At 42.1% G+C, this 25,334-nt stretch overlaps 1 protein-coding gene across 8 annotated transcripts in view; it reads left to right on the forward strand.

Moving 5' to 3' along the window:
- The window catches only part of LOC308305382 (protein NLRC3-like), a 63,363-nt gene that overhangs the window by 27,749 nt on the left and 10,280 nt on the right, over window positions 1-25,334 (forward strand). For 5 of the 8 annotated variants that reach the window (XM_080750166.1, XM_080750170.1, XM_080750169.1 and 2 more), the window contains exons 8-15: window positions 324-437; window positions 2,705-2,818; window positions 5,110-5,223; window positions 7,522-7,635; window positions 20,495-20,608; window positions 22,116-22,174; window positions 22,471-24,280; window positions 24,780-24,953. In XM_080750166.1, the coding sequence (XP_080606292.1) occupies window positions 324-437; window positions 2,705-2,818; window positions 5,110-5,223; window positions 7,522-7,635; window positions 20,495-20,608; window positions 22,116-22,174; window positions 22,471-24,280; window positions 24,780-24,953 (2,613 nt within the window). The remainder of the gene's footprint in view (window positions 1-323; window positions 438-2,704; window positions 2,819-5,109; window positions 5,224-7,521; window positions 7,636-20,494; window positions 20,609-22,115; window positions 22,175-22,470; window positions 24,281-24,779; window positions 24,954-25,334) is intronic. The other 3 variants (XM_080750171.1, XM_080750172.1, XM_080750173.1) reach the window with 3 other exon arrangements.

Below are 25,334 nucleotides of genomic sequence, written 5' to 3' on the forward strand. Positions count from 1 at the left end.
TTTTCTTCTTGTCACAGCAATGTTGAGGAACCAGAACACAATACTGTTACTCATATTTACAACCCGGAACTGCCAAATATTCTAAACTTTCCACGATTCTGCCAATAATAATAATTGAGGCACACAAGTTTCTGCCGGACCAAACAATGAATCACGTGACGTATTGGCTCATTCCATGGCACGTACAGTATGTGTATCCAGAGGAATACTTCACAGAAAAGAGTTCATGTACAGTAAGAGACGTTTGACTGAGTGGATTCCACATGGATTCTAATGATTGAATATAAATAAAGTAAATCATGTTGATCCTCTCTTTCTCTCAGCGTCCATCAGCAGAGAGCAGGGTCAGCTGTCCACAGCTGTGTCTCCATGAAGAGTGACGCGTCCATGGGTAGACCTATTCACTTCAAAGATGGACACCACTCTACTGATCCCAGGTCAGAATGTAAAACATACAGAAAACATATATTTTAGTTAAAGTCCTACTACAGGGGTCCTCAATAGGCGGACCGCGGTCCATGTCCGGACCGCGAAGCACCGCCGACCGTGCGGGGGGGGGGGGGGGGGGGGGGAGAATATCTCCACGTTTTGTTTCCACTTCTCGTTGTGTTCATTCACTCCATTGCATGCGCTGAGTGTGTGTGAGAGAGAGAGAGAGAGAGACAACGACGCACTGATTGGCTGATGCCGGGCAACAGAGTATTATTATTGGTTGTCATCTCTATGACAACGATGCGCTGATAGGCTCTTACCACAGACCGCGGAAGTTTTCGGAGCAGCAATGTAACTAATTATAATTCAGTGGGGTTTCATTCACGCACAACATCATCAACGTGAATACGTTTGCAGGATTGTAATCTTCTCTCCAGAGAGTTTGTCGCGACGTGCCACGGCCGGAGAACATATAAACGCATTTGCAAGTTTTCAGGATTCCAATTAAAAATAGCTAAAAAAATAATTCAGGATTCCAATTCAAAAATAGAAAACATTGCTGATTTACAAGCTCAAAACGCATCGACCTCCACACACACAGTATGTGAATCCTCTTACAGTATACAGTATCTCTGCTGTCGGGCCGAAACCTCTTAACTCCAAAATTTTCATTTTTGGGAAGATGAGCTCAAGTGGAGTTAGGAGGTTTTGACCGAAGGGCTTTTTACTACTTTTCATTGGTTGAATATTATTTTAACCAACACAGAGACGTAAAGGGTGTTCAATAGCACATATTTATGAAAAAAGAGAGGGCCAATCGGGTGGAGTTGGCTGGTTTGGCAGAAAGTGTGGAGTTAGGAGGTTTTGTTTAGTTAGGACGGAGCTCACATTGCTCCAATAAACTGACTTTTTCATTCACATGATAATTGTGGATTCTTTTTTTTTATTTTTTATCCAACATATTCATAGAAATGATAATGTATGTTAAACAACTCTATGAAGCCATCTATGAAATCTATGGACAAGGTTACTTTCCACATTTTCTTACAATATACAGTGGGGGGTCTCTGCTACATCTAAGTCATGAGCCTTTTAGATCTGCTATTTTGGCTGAATGTTCACCTATCAGATCTCACCCCAGTCATATTTGTATTACCTTATTATTCCGAATATAGTACGACTCTAAGACAACCCCTATTTTTCAATTATATTTTTTTGAAAAAAATATGTTGAAGACAAAATATTATATATTATATATATATTATAAGTTATTTATAAAGAAAAACGTTTTTATTGTAAAATGATTATAGAAAAGCTCATACAGAGATAACATTCTGCTGTATTGTATTGCATTAACCAATTCAGACTGTGAAAATCAGCTCCTTATAATGTGTATCAGAATAGAATACAGTCCATACTGCATACTGCTGGGGAATAAAAAACACTACATTTCACATCAACCTTAGCGGCCTGTTTCGTCATTCAGATGCGACTCCATTGTAAACAGGAACCATAGGCTACTAGGCAGCTGTACCTTCAGTTGCTGTTTGGATTAAACTTCCACGCCGATGTTCTCGAGAACAACGCACACGCCCCGGCAAGTCCAATGCCAAAGCCATCCGACTTTGCCAAACGGGAGGTGAAATGAGCCGAGGTCCAAATTTCGCAGCGCAATATGTCGTGTACGGTAATTACCGCAGGAGCTCGCGGGGGCTGTGTGAGGAGAGCAGGGAAAGGTCCTGAAAGATACACAACGTATCTCTCCGGCGAAAATGTCTAGACATCGAATATAATACAACCCCATATTTTGAGGATGTGTTTTATAGAATAAAATATTGTCTTATATTCGGTATAATACGGTACATCCAGTACAGTGAGACCACTACCTCCATTCACCTCGTCTGTAAGGCACTTCTCGCACTCGGTTTCTTGTTTGATGTGTATTTTTTTTTTCTTCTTGTCACAGCAATGTTGAGGAACCAGAACACAATACTGTTACTCATATTTACAACCCGGAACTGCCAAATATTCTAAACTTTCCACGATTCTGCCAATAATAATAATTGAGGCACACAAGTTTCTGCCGGACCAAACAATGAATCACGTGACGTATTGGCTCATTCCATGGCACGTACAGTATGTGTATCCAGAAGAATACTTCACAGAAGAGAGTTCATGTACAGTAAGAGACGTTTGACTGAGTGGATTCCACATGGATTCTAATGATTGAATATAAATAAAGTAAATCATGTTGATCCTCTCTTTCTCTCAGCGTCCATCAGCAGAGAGCAGGGTCAGCTGTCCACAGCTGTGTCTCCTTGAAGAGTGACGCGTCCATGGGTAGACCTATTCACTTCAAAGATGGACACCACTCTACTGATCCCAGGTCAGAATGTAAAACATACAGAAAACATATATTTTAGTTAAAGTCCTACTACAGGGGTCCTCAATAGGCGGACCGCGGTCCATGTCCGGACCGCGAGGCACCGCCGACCGGGGGGGGGGAGAATATCTCCACGTTTTGTTTCCACTTCTCGTTGTGTTCATTCACTCCATTGCATGCGCTGAGTGTGTGTGAGAGAGAGAGAGAGAGAGAGAGACAACGACGCACTGATTGGCTGATGCCGGGCAACAGAGTATTATTATGGGTTGTCATCTCTATGACAACGATGCGCTGATAGGCTCTTACCACAGACCGCGGAAGTTTTCGGAGCAGCAATGTAACTAATTATAATTCAGTGGGGTTTCATTCACGCACAACATCATCAACGTGAATACGTTTGCAGGATTGTAATCTTCTCTCCAGAGAGTTTGTCGCGACGTGCCACGGCCGGAGAACATATAAACGCATTTGTAAGTTTTCAGGATTCCAATTAAAAATAGCTAAAAAAATAATTCAGGATTCCAATTCAAAAATAGAAAACATTGCTGATTTACAAGCTCAAAACGCATCGACCTCCACACACACAGTATGTGAATCCTCTTACAGTATACAGTATCTCTGCTGTCGGGCCGAAACCTCTTAACTCCAAAATCTTCATTTTTGGGAAGATGAGCTCAAGTGGAGTTAGGAGGTTTTGACCGAAGGGCTTTTTACTACTTTTCATTGGTTGAATATTATTTTAACCAACACACAGACGTAAAGGGTGTTCAATAGCACATATTTATGAAAAAAGAGAGGGCCAATCGGGTGGAGTTGGCTGGTTTGGCAGAAAGTGTGGAGTTAGGAGGTTTTGTTTAGTTAGGAGCTCACATTGCTCCAATAAACTGACTTCTTCATTCACATGATAATTGTGGATTCTTTATTTTTTATTTTTTATCCAACATATTCATAGAAATGATAATGTATGTTAAACAACTCTATGAAGCCATCTATGAAATCTATGGACAAGGTTACTTTCCACATTTTCTTACAATATACAGTGGGGGGTCTCTGCTACATCTAAGTCATGAGCCTTTTAGATCTGCTATTTTGGCTGAATGTTCACCTATCAGATCTCACCCCAGTCATATTTGTATTACCTTATTATTCCGAATATAGTACGACTCTAAGACAACCCCTATTTTTCAATTATAATCTTTTTGAAAAAAATATGTTGAAGACAAAATATTATATATTATATATATATTATAAGTTATTTATAAAGAAAAACGTTTTTATTGTAAAATGATTATAGAAAAGCTCATACAGAGATAACATTCTGCTGTATTGTATTGCATTAACCAATTCAGACTGTGAAAATCAGCTCCTTATAATGTGTATCAGAATAGAATACAGTCCATACTGCATACTGCTGGGGAATAAAAAACACTACATTTCACATCAACCTTAGCGGCCTGTTTCGTCATTCAGATGCGACTCCATTGTAAACAGGAACCATAGGCTACTAGGCAGCTGTACCTTCAGTTGCTGTTTGGATTAAACTTCCACGCTAAAGATCTCATGTGCGCCCGTCATCCACGCCGATGTTCTCGAGAACAACGCACACGCACGCGCCCCGGCAAGTCCAATGCCAAAGCCATCCGACTTTGCCAAACGGGAGGTGAAATGAGCCGAGGTCCAAATTTCGCAGCGCAATATGTCGTGTACGGTAATTACCGCAGGAGCTCGCGGGGGCTGTGTGAGGAGAGCAGGGAAAGGTCCTGAAAGATACATAACGTATCTCTCCGGCGAAAATGTCTAGACGTCGAATATAATACAACCCCATATTTTGAGGATGTGTTTTATAGAATAAAATATTGTCTTATATTCGGTATAATACGGTACATCCAGTACAGTGAGACCACTACCTCCATTCACCTCGTCTGTAAGGCACTTCTCGCACTCGGTTTCTTGTTTGATGTGTATTTCTTTTTTTCTTCTTGTCACAGCAATGTTGAGGAACCAGAACACAATACTGTTACTCATATTTACCACCCGGAACTGCCAAATATTCTAAACTTTCCACGATTCTGCCAATAATAATAATTGAGGCACACAAGTTTCTGCCGGACCAAACAATGAATCACGTGACGTATTGGCTCATTCCATGGCACGTACAGTATGTGTATCCAGAAGAATACTTCACAGAAGAGAGTTCATGTACAGTAAGAGACGTTTGACTGAGTGGATTCCACATGGATTCTAATGATTGAATATAAATAAAGTAAATCATGTTGATCCTCTCTTTCTCTCAGCGTCCATCAGCAGAGAGCAGGGTCAGCTGTACCCAGCTGTGTCTCCTTGAAGAGTGACGCGTCCATGGGTAGACCTATTCACTTCAAAGATGGACACCACTCTACTGATCCCAGGTCAGAATGTAAAACATACAGAAAACATATATTTTAGTTTAAGTCCTACTACAGGGGTCCTCAATAGGCGGACCGCGGTCCATGTCCGGACCGCGAGGCACCGCCGACCGGGGGGGGGGGGGGGGGGGGGGAAATATCTCCACGTTTTGTTTCCACTTCTCGTTGTGTTCATTCACTCCATTGCATGCGCTGAGTGTGTGTGAGAGAGAGAGAGAGAGAGAGACAACGGCGCACTGATTGGCTGATGCCGGGCAACAGAGTATTATTATGGGTTGTCATCTCTATGACAACGATGCGCTGATAGGCTCTTACCACAGACCGCGGAAGTTTTCGGAGCAGCAATGTAACTAATTATAATTCAGTGGGGTTTCATTCACGCACAACATCATCAACGTGAATACGTTTGCAGGATTGTAATCTTCTCTCCAGAGAGTTTGTCGCGACGTGCCACGGCCGGAGAACATATAAACGCATTTGCAAGTTTTCAGGATTCCTATTAAAAATAGCTAAAAAAATAATTCAGGATTCCAATTCAAAAATAGAAAACATTGCTGATTTACAAGCTCAAAACGCATCGACCTCCACACACACAGTATGTGAATCCTCTTACAGTATACAGTATCTCTGCTGTCGGGCCGAAACCTCTTAACTCCAAAATTTTCATTTTTGGGAAGATGAGCTCAAGTGGAGTTAGGAGGTTTTGACCGAAGGGCTTTTTACTACTTTTCATTGGTTGAATATTATTTTAACCAACACACAGACGTAAAGGGTGTTCAATAGCACATATTTATGAAAAAAGAGAGGGCCAATCGATTGGAGTTGGCTGGTTTGGCAGAAAGTGTGGAGTTAGGAGGTTTCGTTTAGTTAGGAGCTCACATTGCTCCAATAAACTGACTTCTTCATTCACATGATAATTGTGGATTCTTTTATTTTTATTTTTTATCCAACATATTCATAGAAATGATAATGTATGTTAAACAACTCTATGAAGCCATCTATGAAATCTATGGACAAGGTTACTTTCCACATATTCTTACAATATACAGTGGGGGGTCTCTGCTACATCTAAGTCATGAGCCATTTAGATCTGCTATTTTGGCTGAATGTTCACCTATCAGATCTCACCCCCAGTCATATTTGTATTACCTTATTATTCCGAATATAGTACGACTCTAAGACAACCCCTATTTTTCAATTATCATTTTTGGAAAAAAATATGTTGAAGACAAAATATTATATATTATATATATATTATAAGTTATTTATAAAGAAAAACGTTTTTATTGTAAAATGATTATAGAAAAGCTCATACAGAGATAACATTCTGCTGTATTGTATTGCATTAACCAATTCAGACTGTGAAAATCAGCTCCTTATAATGTGTATCAGAATAGAATACAGTCCATACGGCATACTGCTGGGGAATAAAAAACACTACATTTCACATCAACCTTAGCGGCCTGTTTCGTCATTCAGATGCGACTCCATTGTAAACAGGAACCATAGGCTACTAGGCAGCTGTACCTTCAGTTGCTGTTTGGATTAAACTTCCACGCTAAAGATCTCATGTGCACCCGTCATCCACGCCGATGTTCTCGAGAACAACGCACACGCACGCGCCCCGGCAAGTCCAATGCCAAAGCCATCCGACTTTGCCAAACGGGAGGTGAAATGAGCCGAGGTCCAAATTTCGCAGCGCAATATGTCGTGTACGGTAATTACCGCAGGAGCTCGCGGGGGCTGTGTGAGGAGAGCAGGGAAAGGTCCTGAAAGATACATAACGTATCTCTCCGGCGAAAATGTCTAGACATCGAATATAATACAACCCCATATTTTGAGGATGTGTTTTATAGAATAAAATATTGTCTTATATTCGGTATAATACGGTACATCCAGTACAGTGAGACCACTACCTCCATTCACCTCGTCTGTAAGGCACTTCTCGCACTCGGTTTCTTGTTTGATGTGTATTTTTTTTTCTTCTTGTCACAGCAATGTTGAGGAACCAGAACACAATACTGTTACTCATATTTACCACCCGGAACTGCCAAATATTCTAAACTTTCCACGATTCTGCCAATAATAATAATTGAGGCACACAAGTTTCTGCCGGACCAAACAATGAATCACGTGACGTATTGGCTCATTCCATGGCACGTACAGTATGTGTATCCAGAAGAATACTTCACAGAAAAGATTTCATGTACAGTAAGAGACGTTTGACTGAGTGGATTCCACATGGATTCTAATGATTGAATATAAATAAAGTAAATCATGTTGATCCTCTCTTTCTCTCAGCGTCCATCAGCAGAGAGCAGGGTCAGCTGTCCACAGCTGTGTCTCCATGAAGAGTGACGCGTCCATGGGTAGACCTATTCACTTCAAAGATGGACACCACTCTACTGATCCCAGGTCAGAATGTAAAACATACAGAAAACATATATTTTAGTTAAAGTCCTACTACAGGGGTCCTCAATAGGCGGACCGCGGTCCATGTCCGGACCGCGAGGCACCGCCGACCGGGGGGGGGAGAATATCTCCACGTTTTGTTTCCACTTCTCGTTGTGTTCATTCACTCCATTGCATGCGCTGAGTGTGTGTGAGAGAGAGAGAGAGAGAGAGAGAGAGACAACGGCGCACTGATTGGCTGATGCCGGGCAACAGAGTATTATTATGAGTTGTCATCTCTATGACAACGATGCGCTGATAGGCTCTTACCACAGACCGCGGAAGTTTTCGGAGCAGCAATGTAACTAATTTTAATTCAGTGGGGTTTCATTCACGCACAACATCATCAACGTGAATACGTTTGCAGGATTGTAATCTTCTCTCCAGAGAGTTTGTCGCGACGTGCCACGGCCGGACGGCCCGTGACGGCTACCTCTCTCTTTCTGCATGGATATGCAGAGAGCCGCACGCAGTACTCGGTACAGGAGTGAGTGAGCCACGAGCCGCTTCGTCTCTGACGCGCGACACCTTGTTTTCATATCGATGTTCTGCAAAGTAGACTTCCCAAGCAATATGGAGACGTTTTAATTTTAGAAATCCCTTCATAATTGACCAAGCAATGTAATAATGTCCTTAAATCCTTGTGCATTGATTAAAAGCTGCCATTGGTCCTAAGCTGAAAGTGAAAGTGATTTCTGTGCAACGGTGGCTCCCCCTCCTCCGTCCCCCGCACACACATGTGAAGTGAAACATTTGGTGTGTGTCTTAGGGTGCTTTTTTTTGCCTTGATGAAACTTAAGCAAGGCAGCGACATACGGTACTTTCTTCCTTGACAATAATGAGAGGCAGACAATACCATTACTGACATTTTGCTGAATATAAAAACGTTTTATATTGCTAATAAGCAAAGTAAAAGGGAATCTTTTGGAAACGGTATGGGTCTGTAACTCGGTGAATAAATGGAACCAAATGGACCTGTTCCATTTGTACTCTAGTATTTTAACATTTAATATAAATTGGGGTCCCAGTGATATAAATATAATTAAATGGGTGTCTGTAGCCTAGTGTATTTAGAAATCCTAGTTTTAAGTTCAAACATTAGCCAAATTGTAAAATAAATATAAGAAATAGGCAAACATTCTGAAAATAGCCGATCTACAAGCTCACAGCGCTCAAACACATTACATTTTATTGACTCATAAAACTTTTCTGGGACCCATTTGAAAGATCACCTGTGGGTCCCGGGACCCATTACATTGAAAACCTAGTAACATCACTGAATTATTCGAAGATTATCCCAGTTTGTTAAAAGAAACCAGAGCACTAGCGCAAAATATCTCTGCTCCACTTTGATTTTCTACATTCTGTTCTCCCAATGGGTTGTTTCTCTTCAATCAAGTAAGGCCCCCATTTGGGCTGGGGACTCCTCCAAAATCATTTGGGGGGCCCCCAAATGATTTTGGAGGAGTCCCCAGCCCAGATGACAGTGAAGTCATAATTTAAGGACCCTTTTAATAAAGAAAGAAACGGAAAAAGACCATTACTGCATCAACAGACTACTAAAAAAAACAAACATTAACCAATGTAAAAAAGGGATCCCTAATTATGTAAGATGAACAATAATGAGGGCAAGTGGCCATGACTGCAAGTACATGACCTGTACTTTCCAGACGGACAAGTGCCTCTGAGACCATAGTGTCAACCCCTGGTTGGTACTTTTTTTGTATTTAGCCTACTATTTAAGATTGACCGACATAATAAAAATAAGCGGATATAAATATATATATATATATATATATATATATATATATATATATATATATATATATATATATTATTTATTTATTTTTCCGGACCCAGACCTGTTTCAAAAGAATATTTGTGGACCTTCAAGATTTGTATTTGAGGACCCCTGTCCTACTATTTGTCATATACTTTGCTGTATGCGAGATTTGTTCTCCGCATTTGACCCATCTCTTGGAGCGGTGAGCCGCAGCTGTTGATCAAACCTCCCAATCCAACCCTTGATGCTGAGTGCCAAGCAGGGAGGCCCATGAGGTCCCAATTTTACAGTCTTTGGTATTATGACCCGGTGGGGATCGAACCCTGACCTCCAAGTCTCAGAGCGGACACTCTAACCACAATGCCACTGACCTGGTTTATGATCAGACTCTACTGGTCACAGGTCAGAATGTCATGCAGGCCCCATTTAGACTGCAGTCAAATCTTGCCTATATCTGATTTATTTCTCAAATCCGATCTTTTGGCCTGACTGTTCACACTGCATTTGCAAGTGACCAGATCTGATCTGTTTGTTCAGGCTAATTTTAACAACTTCAACCCAAAGCTGCCCTGTGTTGACATATCTGCTTTGGTTACCGTGGTAACAACGTAGGCGCCATGGCCTTTTCTCTCTTTATGTGTTCTTCAAATTCTTAATTTTCCTCTGACATTGCAGATTAGTCCTTGTTAGGGCTTTCACTTCAAGTAGTTTTTACAGATTGACTAGTTGAAGCCACTGGTAGTCGACTAGTCGTTAACATATTATGTCATAATAAAGAGCGCTGTGGCACGGCTTTTCACAGCAGCCAAGTTACCATGACAACGGATACTCACACAAACCCCACGTGTGCAAGTTAGCGCAACATAACAAGACCAGCACTTCACAATCGCCACATCCATTTTAGCTGCTACAGTAATAGAAACCCATGCTTGGACTCACCAATAGCTGCTGTCTCTCGTAAACAAAGCACATATATCCATTTGCATGGTCGGTTAGCCAGGCTAGGCTTTAGTAGGCTAGCTCGCTACACAACACAAAAGCTGAATTCCAATCCGAAGGGTTCGCACTTTGAAGTGCGCATTTGAAGGGCTATGACGTCACTTGGCCGTGCCATGTGTAGGGCTTGTCCTGTGAAGTGCACTCCACAGTGCCTGGCTGTGGAATGGGACAGCACTACCAAGTCCATAGCCGAGAACTTCCGGTTGCAAAAATCATTCCTCCGCCATTTTTTCCTCTGCGGTGCTTTTAAACTACGTATTTTACCTTCTTAAACGTCCAAACTTATTTTTTTGTGAGGCGGAATTAACTTTTAAGACATTTTAGGATATTTTGAACTTTTTGGGGCGTCACCTAATAATTCACAGCTATTTTGACGTTCGAGGAGAATTGAGAACCAGCATCACTCGAACCGAGGCGGGCAGTGAGAGTCATGTCATCCGTCCAAGGCATTCGATCTTCGGCTTGGGATGAGCGTTGCATGTCCTGTTGCTTACCTGCTCTACAAGCTCACAACGCGGTGCAAAGCGACGCGTTGTGAGCTTGTAGATCTGCTGTTTTCACTAGTTTGGATCCAGGGCAAACTAATTTCTTTTTTGGGTCACGTACAGGCTAAAAGGTTTGGGAAACACTGGCTATAGACCTATACATGATTGTGATATGATTTATTGTGGCTACAACTTTCAGACAACCCGTTTCAAATAGTTTTCTGTTGATTAGATATTAAAGAAACTTCTGTTTTTGGTTTTGTCATAATTAAAGGTCTGAGGTCTGACAGTCACATAACTGTATGATGAGATTGTTCTGAAGCACAAGATCATGAAATCAAATAACAGTTTATTAACACGCTCTATTACAATTCACACTGTAACAACATGTATCTCATGATATTCATATTATGCATAATGTAAAAGCGGCTTCGGAATTAACATCATTTCAGGTCATTTATTGACAGAGAGAAATATGAAAAGCCCGACCTTCGTTTTAAACAAAATAAAATGATTTGTATATATTCTGTGATATGTTTGTGGTTGAAAATGTGTTTGCCCTGCCTTTCTGTCACATCACCGTAATCTGATCATCATCATTAATAGCAGCAATTTTAAGCAATACAAGCCCCAAAATAAAAATGCAACATTTCATATCATGGTCAGGCATAATTCATAGTAAATCATAAAGCAAACATTCAAATGGCTTCAACGCATAATGTACTGGTAATTCTTTTTACGGAAATATGACAAAGATCTGAAGCTTTATTTAGTTATTATAGTGAAGACTGAATGCCGAGTTCTAACCCACAGATATTACACTAGGATACTATAGGCCTATAATCAAATGGACCCTAATACAGTATTTTCTCATTCTGAAGTGTGTGAAGGTGAGAGAATAAAACATTTCCACCAAATGTCATTTAGCTAGAGTTCTGAGCCTCTGTTTTGTATATTACAGAGCAGTGGAGAATAAAGCAAAAATAATTGTTCCCCCATAACGTTTATTTATTTATAGCCTATGCGAATTTAGGACTAAATCACACATTGTCAATAGCTATTATTGTTTCACGTAGCCTATTCATAACATCTGTAATTAACACATTGACCGCCATTTTAACATTCACTGTAGGCTCCCCTGCCATTTTGTTTAAGCATTTTCTTCATATTTAGACATTTTTCCTAAATTCCCTGTTTGCACGAAAATGTCATACAGTGCATGGATTAAAAGAGGACATCCTCTAGTCTCTCCAAAAAATATTTTTTTGTATGTACGATGTAGCAATCTAGAGTTTTGGCCATTTCAAACCCCTTGTTTTTTCAAAATCCAGGTGGAAATTCAAAATAATTGGAGTTATTGACCTTTTTGTGAATGATCTGTTTTCATGTGGATAACTCACTTGAGATGTGTCTTTATGGCTTCAGGCATTATCAGATAAGTGTACTAATGTAATTATGTAATAGGATTTATTTTTAGAATTTTCTGTTTAGAAAAATGCAGAGAAAAATATTTTTATTGGCTATATCTGACCAAAAAACTCACATACTATATTGCAGTATTTCTGTGAGTATTTCTGTGAGCCCCCACTTGGGGGCGCTTTCTCTCTGTCTCTGTGTGTCTGCTGGTTGTCTTTTGCTCTGTACAGGTGCACACACACAAATAGACATAAAAGGGGGCATGAGTCTTTTTTCTAACATGTCCTAGAATGTGAAAATAGCAGATCTACAAGCTCTACAAGCTCAACACATCGCTCTGAGACTGTGACACATTGAGAGCTTGTCATTCAATTTTATATGAGATACTTCAATGGTTTCCAGTGGAAATAAGCTTAGTCTTTTCATGGATCTCCTTTTAGTAGACCTTGTACCAGTGAACTGTACCGTCATGAAACTGTACCTTTTCCTATGCAAACTTCTAATAAAGTCTTCAATCAATCAATCAAAGTCGAGCTTGTAGATCTGCTATTTTCACATTCTAGGACATGTTGGAAAAATGTCTCCCCCTGCCCCTAAAAAATCCTCTGCACTGCCCTGCTAAACAGCTCCTCTGCGTCTTTGCTCGTTAGTAACGACACTAGTTGATCTCTTGCTTTTTGGGAGGAGCGTGGTGGGGGAGCGTGGGAGTTTTGGTGGTGGTCCGTGAGAAGTGTTGGCTGGAGACCAGGCAGGGTAATGAGAGGACGGACCCCCTTCCAGGGACCACTTCACTTGTCTCTGACTCAACTGGATCGCGTCGTGAACTTTATGTAATCGGGCAGTTTTATTGATTGATTTTGTAAGAGTTGATTATCGTGTTCCCACTGCTCTGCGGAGCGAAGCGTTGGGCCCGCGGACCCCCTGTTAGAAAGCCGACCAGGGACCCCCCTTTGCAAAGGACCGCCTGGCGCCAATGGCCTGCTTGGCTGCTTGTGGACCATTACAAAACAATATATTATAGCCTGGATATATGGATTATAACCTGTGGATTCTAATCAACCATCATCATTCTCAGGTATGTTTTAGAAGCATTTATATGGCGAATTGGCGATAATTATTTTGTATCTAGAGAGAGAGAGAGAGAGAGAGAGAGAGACAGATCTCTGAATTAGAGACTCTGATAGCACTGTGCTGATCAGGACAGGGGGACCACTGAAACAGACAGTGGTCCGTGGACCACCAGCCAGCTAAGAGATGTTCACACACACACACACACACACACACACACACACACACACACACACACACACACACACACACACACACACACACAGCTGTTCTCACACTTTTTTTTTCTTCTCTTTTTTTTCCGCCAGCCTTGTGTGCGCAAAATGCGTCACTTTGCCAGTTCACTGTGGGTTATGGGGAGATTTATATGCATTTGTATTGCAATTTATACATTATTACAGTCTTTTTTTCAAACACACTTACTTTGATGTGTGATATTTTAGGTTCTCTGTAAGATAAAAGGATAAAAATTTGTCACGAGCTGGGGGAGAGTGTAATTAAACATTACATTATATAAAAGCAAATTCTCGGGACTATCGGGCCTGGCGGGGAACGACATTGGGATTTTCTCGGGACTATCGGGGGAGGCGGGGAATGAGTTAAGGGAAATACTCTATTCCCGATTTGATGTTGCCGTAGCCTAGTAGGCCTACTCTCTATCCATTTCTATTTACAGTTCTTTCTGATGTTTGATTATATTCTGAATTGGTTCCTCGTTTATTAGTGGACACGTTCACACGTTGTTATAGGCTATAGACCTATATTATTTTAAACAACACTCAAATACCAAACCTGATGCTCGAAGTTCTTTGCCACGGGAACTCAGTGGTAGTTAGATTGTTTATTTAATTGGAAATAACATAACGCACATATACAATACACTGGACAATCTGAATTAATAACGGTATGCTCAGTAGAATATGCAATGAATGGTATAAAATATAACATGAGTTCGTCATGTTACTTGAAAACATTGAAAACAAAACATTCAACCAAGCATTATACAGAGGCAGTTTCTTTCATATCTAATCATATTAAGAAAACAATTTGATGGATTGCCTGTTAATTAAGCCACAACAACAAATCTGTCAGTCATGTTCCACCACCAATTCCAAGGGAGGGGAGCAGAGCCGTGGAGCCGAGAACAAGTTGCCTTCAGAGGGATTCGATGCGTAGAGCTGCCCGCCCCGAGACGAGACACTGCGGTTCTCAGAACCTTCCGACAACGCCGATCATATTTTTAAATAGGCTCTGTCATGATTTATGAAGTTTATACAACTAAATACTATACCTAAAACACCTTACAATTAAACTCTGTGGCACCAAACAAGAAGTTAGAGAGCTCTTTTGTGGATAAAAGTTTAATGCGATGGACAGCAGACACTGTTGTTTTTGTTTTGATCCGGGTTGAATCGTGGAGGCGCGTTGCATTGTGGAGTAGTGCACATTCCAAGGGTAGGTTACCCTAGGTTAACGCGGTCTACTAAATGGGACAGCACTAGGCGCGGCCCAGTGACGTCATAGCCCTTCAAATGCGCACTTCAAAGTGCGAACCCTTCGGATTGGAATTCAGCTATACACTCCTCTGTCTTTTAATTACTTCTAATCAAACGAACGTGCGGAACGTTGGCCGGTCTGTTGTAGCAAGAACTGGGCTGTCCTCACTTGCTGCTTTGATCGCGCTACGGTGTTATACTGTTAAACAACTTTAGGACTAGTCTCACAACTCACTGCTGTGTGCAGATGCGACTTTCAGCACTTTGGGTGAACTCTGGGTGAACTCCCCGGTCCACTGTCTTTGGGATTATTAACCCTCGGTAGGGAGATGCAGGAAGATGTGTGTGTGTGTGTGTGTGTGACTGGATAATAATATTCTGTTTGTAATGGTTGTTAGAAATAAAACAACTATAATCGAATTGAAATGAGTTTGCTAGGCCTTCATAAAAAAAAAAAAAAATATATATATATATATATATATATATATATATTTTTTTTTTTTTTTTTTTACTTTTCGACTAGTACCTACAAGATCGACTAGTGGTTATACTAGTCGACTAGTCAACTAGTCGACTAGTCGGTGAAGGCCCTAGTCCTTGTGAACCCATTTTCTGCCAATGCTGTGAGAAATGTCTTCATATTGTCTTGCTTGTTCCTGTACATTTCTCATGTAGGCCTACTAGGCATTAGGCCTGGGGCGGTATCGACATTTTGTTACCGCGATTACCGTCTTCCCATTTACCGCCGGTACTGCGGTAATTACCGCACCCCCGTATCTATTAATTAAGGTTCGGCGATAAGCCAAAATATTTCAATCATCTTCCCAAAAGTCGCATCTCCACAGCCTGACTGCCCGAGTTATACTTCTCCGTACAGCACAGCGGGTATGGCTTTGAAAGGAGCAGATCTACAAGCTCACAACACATCGCATCTGCGACGCGTTCTGAGCTTTTAGATCTGCACTGTCGGGTTACCATAGTAACGTAGGCTAGCTACTTAGCTTTTCAGACACAAACAGCTGTGTGAACAAAACAGAAGAGGACGGGTAGTCAGATCGTGTACAGTGATTCTGTAAACTCACGTCGTCTCAACTCTCAAATCGCAGTGATTGAGTGCTGCTATATACAGGTTTTAGTTACAAGACTTGACAGAAAAGGTTATAAAATCTCCGACGCGCCGACAGACGGGGCACAACGTGCGACGCGGTTACGACGCGGTGGAAAAAGTAAAATAGTTTCATTTCCGGTTTTAGTCCACGCGGCCCGCGCTCCGCCAGTAATCCGTATGAATAAAAAAAGATATGCCACAACACAATGTATGTATTCACATCCTTGTGTCGTGTGGATTACAGAGAAAGATTACGCTGCTTTGTACTCCTCTACGCAGGCTGCCCTGTGTAGGTCTGACTGTCTGTGTCTCTGAGAGTGAGAGTGACGTATGTGGCTTCCAAACTGTGGTACACGGCCCAGAGCAGAGCGGCATGGAGCGCATGCGGTCCTCGCTTCTCCCCCGTTTTAAAACTCGCTGGTGTCCAACCCTACTAGGCATCCCCCAAAGTGCTAGTCCACTGAATGCTGCTCGCCATTTCTTCCGTAGCGTAAAACGTATGCTGAACTATTGTTTTATTTTGATTACAACCCTTGCACTCTCGTAAATCAACATACAATTCTCGTGCTCTGTAATGACATCCGTAGCTTTCGGGTCGCGCTGCAAGTGACGTTTTGGACAGTTTGATATGCGACTTGGCTCATTAGATCAGGTTACTGCTTCCATGTGACCTGTCTGCATTTGGGCCGGCTTTACACTGCCACTGAAATCTAACCTGAATCAGATCTGAGTCACATCAAAAGTGGAATCCGATTTTTTTTAAATAGTCCACATCCACCCCATTGAGTTATATGCAGGTCACATGCAAGTCACATCAAACTGGCCAAGCGTCACTTGCTGCGCAACCCGAGCGTGAAGCGCTGACGTCATTACAGAGCGCGATTATTTACTATTTGATTACAGCGCATATTACAGCGCGCTGAGCACATGAGAAAAACAAGAGAGGAGAGAGAAAACACGTGAGGCGGTTTTCCATAGCATTTTTTAGCCCGACACTACACGACACGGCACGGCACGACACGACACCGCACCGCATTTTATTTGTAGGTTTTCCACTACAGTACCCCCCCCCCCCTCCTCCCCTCCGCTCCCGAAAGAAATCAACGCCCCTTTCAACATTACGGATCTTTCTCTGTAAACACAACAGAGATGCTAACTTGCGCTAATTATTTTCTATAGAGATGTGGTGGACAATGTTTTAGATGCCACACACTCACACAGGTCTTCATCGAGTCTTTACAACTATAGTGACGACTAACGTCGGGGTGAACATAGTCAAATAATAACTTTATTGGCCAAACTACACAAAGAAGTATGCCAGAATGTAGAGGCTAGTTGCGCTAGCATACATGCTAACGCAGCTACAGTACATATACTGTAGATTCTTTTCCCCATTCAACACATCAGGGCTGCCAAGTCTCACGCTTTGAGCGTGAGAGACACGCAATTTAACATCTTCTCACGCCACACGCCACACTTGTCATTTCTCACGCATTTTTACAGCCATCCCACAGACCTCTCCCGAAAGTTGCGGGGGTTTTCTCACTCGGTAAAAGTCGCACAGAGAATTCTAAGTGAATGCAGCTGCTCTGCTCCTCCACTCTCTCTCCCCTCTACACATACACACATGCAGGCGACGGAGCGAGAGAGAGAGAGAGAGCCCTACAGACGGCCGTTGCTGCGAGCTCGTGAGCGGGGCCGGGGATCGCGCCGCCCCGCGGGGCCGCGGTGGAGAAACACACTCGCTCCGCGAGTAAACGCCGAGCGATATTTCACAAAGATGACCACAATCCAGCTCTTGCCTCCCGCGAGCGCATGCACGAACGAGCCCACGCGCAATAATTTCATGGGTTAACACGTATATCCACTTGTCTTCAACCCTAATATCCCCTATTCTGAGGAGGGCTTTAGAAGAGATAGGGCGGTTTTGAACCAACACTACTACCGGTACTCTACTGGAGGGAAGAATCCCAGTAGCCCAGTGGTTCTCAACTTGTGGGTCGGGACCCCCAGTGGGGTCCCCAAATTATTTTTGGTGGGTCGCCATGATTAACTTAATGTGCAACTTTGTTTTCTCACTCAACAGTATGCTAAACAAACTAACATAACGTTTAAGTGTATAGAGGGCATCTGCACATTTCTAAAGTGACAATTTAAGGACTTTTTAATATCTCTAAAATGACAAATTAAACTGTCAACTGTACAAATTGTCAGGTATTAGAGGCAGACATTGTGAAAATAGCAGATCTACATGCTCACATGTATCTGCTATTTTCACAGTAGAGCCGTGTTAAACAAAATGTTGCCTGAACTCTTATAGGGGGGGGGGGGGGGGTCCCCAGTTAAAATATGATTATTTGGGGCGCAGGCTGAAAAGCTTGAGAACCACTGAAGTAGCCTACTGATGAGAGTTTTAAATGTTTGATAAATACACAGTGCTGTCAAACAAGTCAATGGAGCTATCTATGACATCTATTAAGATTTAATTTGCAACATAATTTTGATACAATATGTAGTGGGGGTCCTGCTTCATCTCCCTTAGCTAAGGGGTCCTTGACTTGAAAACATCTTCTTGCCTGCAGTGCCTGCCTGGCAAACAGCCAGTAGCCACAAATCACATTATAAAAATAGAAATGATTGCCCAGGATATTTCATCAGCTGCTATAGTAACAACAACAACAATAATTATTATAATAATTATAATTAATTACAAATATGTTTAAAATGGGACGTTGGTTTGTCTGGAGCCCTGCAGCAGTGTTCACTGTTCAGCCTGTAGGTTAGCTGCACTTGATCAACCATTCCAGGCCAAGGACCGCAGGTAAAAATAAAAGAAAAAAACCCATAGAAACCCATAGAATTCAGTTTGAATGCTTGAGGTAGTGACCCCGTCTGCGCCAACCAACTTAAGCCCCACACGCCACGAAATCGCTCTATCGATGCTAAAAAGGCCAAAAAATTTCGCGCCCCCCCCAAAATGTCTCACTCTTAAAAATTTCTGGAACTTGGCAGCCCTGACACATGCAGTTACAAATACAAACAGGAGACATCTCACTGATAAGATCCATATAAAGATCTATATAAAATTATGGATGGCCGACGCATTGGCCGTTGTTTATTTCGACTCGCGACGATAGATGTATGTCCGCTGTTTGTGTTGGTTATGTTCTTGGTGCTTCGTGGAATCTCAACTGCAGGGCTGGGGAACAATTCTGCCTATAATCGACCTCTTTATAAACAGATATAGCCTATAAAACAAACAGGCGTTGCTTTTATATTTGATTTGCAGCCGTGACTGCAAACTCAAATCTGTCTCAAGTTGTTATGAAGAGAGACACAGCTCAGCCAGTGAGCCAGATTCTCCGACCAATCAGTATCAGCAGCGCATATACGTCACTTTTAAGGCACCACTAGGCCTAGTTAGGACCCACTCTTGAGTGGATACTAAATAGTACCCCGTTAAGTACCACTTACACATGACTCTACCCAGTTCCTTGTAGTGGAAAACCTGACACAAGTGGGAGGTGTGGTGTGGAGTGGTGTGGTGTGGGGCCTGTGGAAAATGCGCTATAAATAGATACAACCAGAGAGAAGAGCGAAACACAAGAGTGAAGAAAAGGAGAGAAAAAGTTTTTGTTGTTGTCGCTTGTCTGTTATGCGTGTCGCATTTCCTGAACACGTGATCAACTAGTGTCAACGTTGTGACGTGTCGTAATGACGCCGACGTCGTTACCACGGTAACCAAAGCAGATATGTAGACGCAGGGCAGCTTTGGGCGGACGCTGTTAAAATCAGTCAGAACGCACAGATCAGATCTGTGTCACTTGCAAATGCAGTGTGAAAAGTCGGGCCAAAAGATCAGATTTGAGAACCAAATCGGATTTGGTCTGGATTTGACTTCAGTCTAAATCCGGCCTAAAACACACAGAAAACAACACTTAATTTAGTTGTTATCAAACTCTACTGAACAGACATTGTGGTCTGGCTCCTAATATTTTAGAGTGACAACATCCTTCCATATTTTATAAATGGATTCCAATTAAAAATAGCAAAAAAATAATTCAGGATTCCAATTCAAAAATAGAAAACATTGCTGATTTACAAGCTCAAAACGCATCGACCTCCACACACACAGTATGTGAATCCTCTAACAGTATATCTCTGCTGTCAGGCCGAAACTCCAAAATGTTTATTTTTGGGAAGATGAGCTCAAGTGGAGTTAGGAGGTTTTGACCGAAGGGCTTTTTACTACTTTTCATTGGTTGAATATTATTTTAACCAACACACAGACATAAAGGGTGTTCAATAGCACATATTTATGAAAAAAGAGAGTGCCAATCGGGTGGAGTTAGCTGTTTTGGCAGAAAGTGTGGAGTTAGGAGGTTTTGTTTTGTTAGGAGCTCACATTGCTCCAATAAACTGACTTCTTCATTCACATGATAATTGCGGATTCTTTTTCTCATTCCAGAAGTGTTCACCCCAGAGCAGAGTCTCCAACACCCAGCCTTCTGTCCATGAAGAGTGACTGGTCTAAAGGAGCAGTGATTGACTTCAGTAATGAACCTGAACCTCCACACACACAGTATGTCAATGAACAGCATCTCTCTTTTATACAGTAAGAGCTTTGACACTGCTTGGTCAGGATGGGACAAGATGGGCTCTCTGCTCTATTGAGAAAACTTGTTGTGATTTGGCACTTTAATAACATTGAATTGGCGAGGACCCCTAAATGATATGTATTTGGCCTTTTGGACCCCCTAAATGATATGTATCTGGCCTTTTGGACCCCCTAAATTAGATGTATTTGGCCTTTTGGACCCCCTAAAAATCAGGGTTGGGCAACTTTGATGAAGGAGAGGGCCACTATATTCCCACACTCAGTCCAGAGGGCCACAATGCATATACAGTGAAAGTTAACAAAATTAGCTGATCTACAAGCTCAAAACGCTTTGCAGTGTGGCGCTTTATGAGCTTGTAGATCTGCTATTTTTGCTATTTGTTATTTTATTTTTTTAATCCTGAAAAGTAAAATTGTTATTTAATTTCAAAAGCATTTATATGTTCTTCTGTTAACTGAAGTAATTAAAGCGGGTCATGCTTGCATGTTTGGAATTGCAACAGCTGAAAACAATATATCAGTATTCCGATATTAATCTGTGGGCCGCATGTGGCCCCCGGGCTGCCAGTTGACCATGTATGCCCTATATGATATGTATTTGGCCTTTTGGACCCCCTACATGATATCTATTTGGTGAGGACCCCCTACATGATGTACTTGGTGAGGACCCCCTAAATGATATGTATTTGGCCTTTTAGAGGGGAAATGGAGGTGACCATGTATAGCTAGGAATCCTGACCTGGTCAATGAAGTATTTAGAGCAGGGGTCTTCAACAGGGGGTCTGGGACCCCTAGGGGGTCCTCAGAGTTACTACAGGGGTCCGCCAATTATTTGTGTGATGAGGAACATGAGCTTGAAGATCTGCTATTTTCTGAGAGTAGGTGTGAGAGGGAAAAAGAGCAGAGCCAATGGCCGTAAAAAGGTTCACTGTCTGAAAACATTAACATGAATCCAACATATTAATAAACATGATAATGTATGTCAAACAACTCTATGAAGCAATCTATGAAATCTAGGGAAAAGGTTATTCTCCACATATTCTTACAATATACAGTGGGAGGTCCCTGCTACATCTACATGTCATGAGCTTGTAGATCTGCTATTTTGTCTGAATGTTCACCCAGATGTGGTTAAATAAATGAGATCTCACCCCCAGTAACATTTTTATTTACATCCAGTAGAGTGAGACCACTACCTCCAATGTCCAGCATTCACCCTGTCTGTAAGGCCTTGTCTGTAAGGCCTGTTCTGTAAGGCACTTCGCACACTCTGCTTCTTGTTTGATGTTGGAATGGAAATAAAGAGTAGATCTACAAGCTCACAACACATGGCATGATTGGCATCACAGCACTTCCTGAGCTTGTATCGGCGCTATTCATTGAAGGACAAAGTACATAGGTTTTAAGTGGTTAATTAAAAGATAAGTTACTAAACTATCTATTATCTATTATATTGTGTTCTTCTCCACAGAGAGAGACTCAGAACCACACCTGAACAGAAGACATCCAGACAAACCACAAGTGAACCAAGTAAGACTGGACACATTTTACACAAATTATCATTTCATATTGATTACTGAAATCTTTAAATTGCAGAAAATATCATCAGACTAAATGTCCACATTGTGTTCCTAAATCAATGTCCAAATGCTGATGATTAACATATACGAACATTTATTTAGCTTTTTTCCCCCCTATTTTTTTACGAATTGTAGATTCGTTGGCGGGTATAAGAAATAGTTTTAATGGTAGGCCTATTGTATATTCGATGTAAAGTTATAAATTAACTTTAACATGTTAAACATGTCTTCATTCTCTTCTCATAGCAGGTGCCAGTCCGCTGGAGTATTTAAAGATTTATAAGGTCGGTTTGAACCGTCTTGATCGTGTGACATATGTCACTGAAGTGCCCTCCCTCAGCAGCATCTACACAGAGCTCTACATCTCAGCGGGAGAGAGTGAAGGGGTTAATAACCAACATGAGGTCTGGCAGCTAGAGACAGCTTCCAAGAAGACCCTCCATGACCAACCAATCAAATGCTGTGACATCTTTAAGCCCCTCCTCCTTGGCAGAGCCAACAGAAGAGTTCTGACCAAGGGCATCGCTGGCATTGGAAAAACCTTCTCTGTGCGTAAGGTCACTCTGGACTGGGCAAGGGGTTTGGAAAATCAAGATGTCATTCTCCTGGTTCCCTTCTCATTCCGGGAGCTGAACCTGGTCAGAGATGAGCAGCACAGTCTTCTCTCACTGATTCATCGTTTCCACCCAGAATTAAAGAAGATCACAGCAGAGCAGCTCGCTGTCTGGAAGGTTGGCTTCATCTTTGATGGTCTGGATGAAAGCAAGTTTCGGCTGAAATTCAAGAACATTGACATTGATTCTGATGTCTTCAACAACAATGACATTGTCTCTGATGCCACAGTGACATCATCCGTGGACTTGCTGTTGACAAACCTCATCAAGGGGAATCTGCTCCCCTCAGCCCTCCTCTGGATAACTACCAGACATGCAGCAGCCAATCAGATCCCTCCTGCATATTTTGACTTGGTGACAGAGGTACGAGGGTTCACAGACCCCCAGAAGGAGGAGTTCTTCAGGAAGAGATTCAGCGACGAGAAGCTGGCAAGCAAAATCATCTCACACATGAAGACATCAAAGAGCCTCCACATCATGTGTCACATCCCAGTCTTCTGTTGGATCACCGCTACCGTTCTGGAGGACATGTTGAAGACAGACGAGACCGAAAAGCTGCCCAAGACCCAGACTGCGATGTACAGCAGCTTCCTGTGGGTTCAGACCAAGAGGAAGTGGAAGAAGTACCATGAGAGTCATGATGTGAATCAACAGCAGCTAATAGAAGCTGACAGGGAGGTTCTTCTGAAGTTGGGCAGGCTGGCATTTGAACATCTGGACAAAGGTAGCATGATGTTCTACCAAGAAGACCTGGAAGAGTGTGGTCTTGATGTGAAAGACGCCTCGCTGTACTCAGGAGTGTGCACAGAGATCTTCAAAGAAGAGACTGTTCAATATGAGAGAACGGTCTACAGCTTTGTTCATCTGAGCATCCAGGAGTTTCTGGCTGCAGTCTACCTGTTCCACTGTTACACACAGAGGAACAAGAAGAGGAACAGGAAGGTACTGATGACATTCCTGGGAGTTGAGGTCATTTCCTTGGATGACTTCCTGAAGAGCGCTTTTGAAAAGTCCTCGAAGAGTAAGAATGGCCACCTGGACCTCTTTCTCCGGTTCCTTCATGGCCTCTCACTGGAGTCCAACCAGAGTCTGTTAGGAGGCCTTCTGGATCAGACAGAGGACAGTCCAGAGAGCATCCAGAGAGCCATTGACAACCTGAAGAAGATGAATGATCAAAGGTTCTCTCCTGACAGATGTATCAACATCCTGCACTGTTTGATGGAGATGAACGACCACTCACTGCATCAGGAGATCCAACAGTACCTGGAGTCAGGGGACGGATCAAAGACAAAACTGTCTCACTCCCAGTGTTCAGCTCTGGCCCACATGCTGCTGACGTCAGAGGAGGTTCTGGATGAGTTGGACCTGGACAAATACAGAACAACAGGAGTGTGGGGGAAATCCAGACTGGTCCCAGCTGTGAGGAACACCAGAAAGGCTCGGTTAGTAGTCATGTGAATAGAAAACCTATTAGTAGAGAATCAATCTACCATCACACCTTAACACTATAAGTAGAAATGATGGTTAATTTAAAATATCCAATAATAATCCGGTCTGGTGGTATTGTGTTTATGTGCAAATAAAGGATAGATCATTGGCTAATAAGGCACTAACGTGTGTGTGTGTGTGTGTGTGTGTGTGTGTGTGTGTGTGTGTGTGTGTGTGTGTGTGTGTGTGTGTGTGTGTGTGTGTGTGTGTGTGTGTGTGTGTGTGTGTGTGTGTGTGTGTGTGTGTGTGTGTGTGTGCGCGCATCAATTAACTTAATTAAGTATACTCTTGGAATAGTTTTGTGCGCTGCTGAGTATATAACACTCACCATGTGATTGGGTTGACAGATGTTTTTCATGATTTTTTTGGGAGCATGTTTTTTTCCCCCCTATAACACGTACTTGATCAAACCTGTGTTGATAATCTCTGTTTGTACATTTTCTACATTTACAGACTTGTTGGCTGTCGACTCGAAAAGACAGATTATGAAATTGTGGCTTCAGCTCTCAGCGCTAATCCTTCACATCTAAGAGAATTGGATCTCAGTTATAACAATGTGGAGGATTCATTCATGGAACTCATCTCTGCTGGGTTAAAGAGTCCACATTGTGAACTGGAGATACTGAGGTCAGATTAATTAACCAGCATTATTTAGATTAGTTCTGTTTTATTATTTATTGTTTGATTATAATAAGTGTGCATTAAATTGACATCATGGTATCCCACACTGAATAGAATCATGATACGGTCAGAGTTTGTGTTGGTTAGTCCTCACTCTGGCATCACATCACAATGATACGGTACAGTAAATACAATATGTGATCCATCATGGCTGCTAGGGAATTATCACGTCCAGTTACACAATCATTGAGTGTCAAACTGGTGTAAACACAGACTGGAAGGTTTGCTGGTTCCCTAGCCCACCAGCACCAGCAGTCTGTTGTCTATTTCATTTAGTCGAAGCTCGGCTGCCCTTTGGGCGGCCGAGCTTCTAGTCGGCGACCTGGC

The sequence above is a fragment of the Nannobrachium achirus genome, assembly GCF_963921795.1.
Source record: "Nannobrachium achirus genome assembly, chromosome: 20".
Taxonomy (NCBI): domain Eukaryota; kingdom Metazoa; phylum Chordata; class Actinopteri; order Myctophiformes; family Myctophidae; genus Nannobrachium; species Nannobrachium achirus.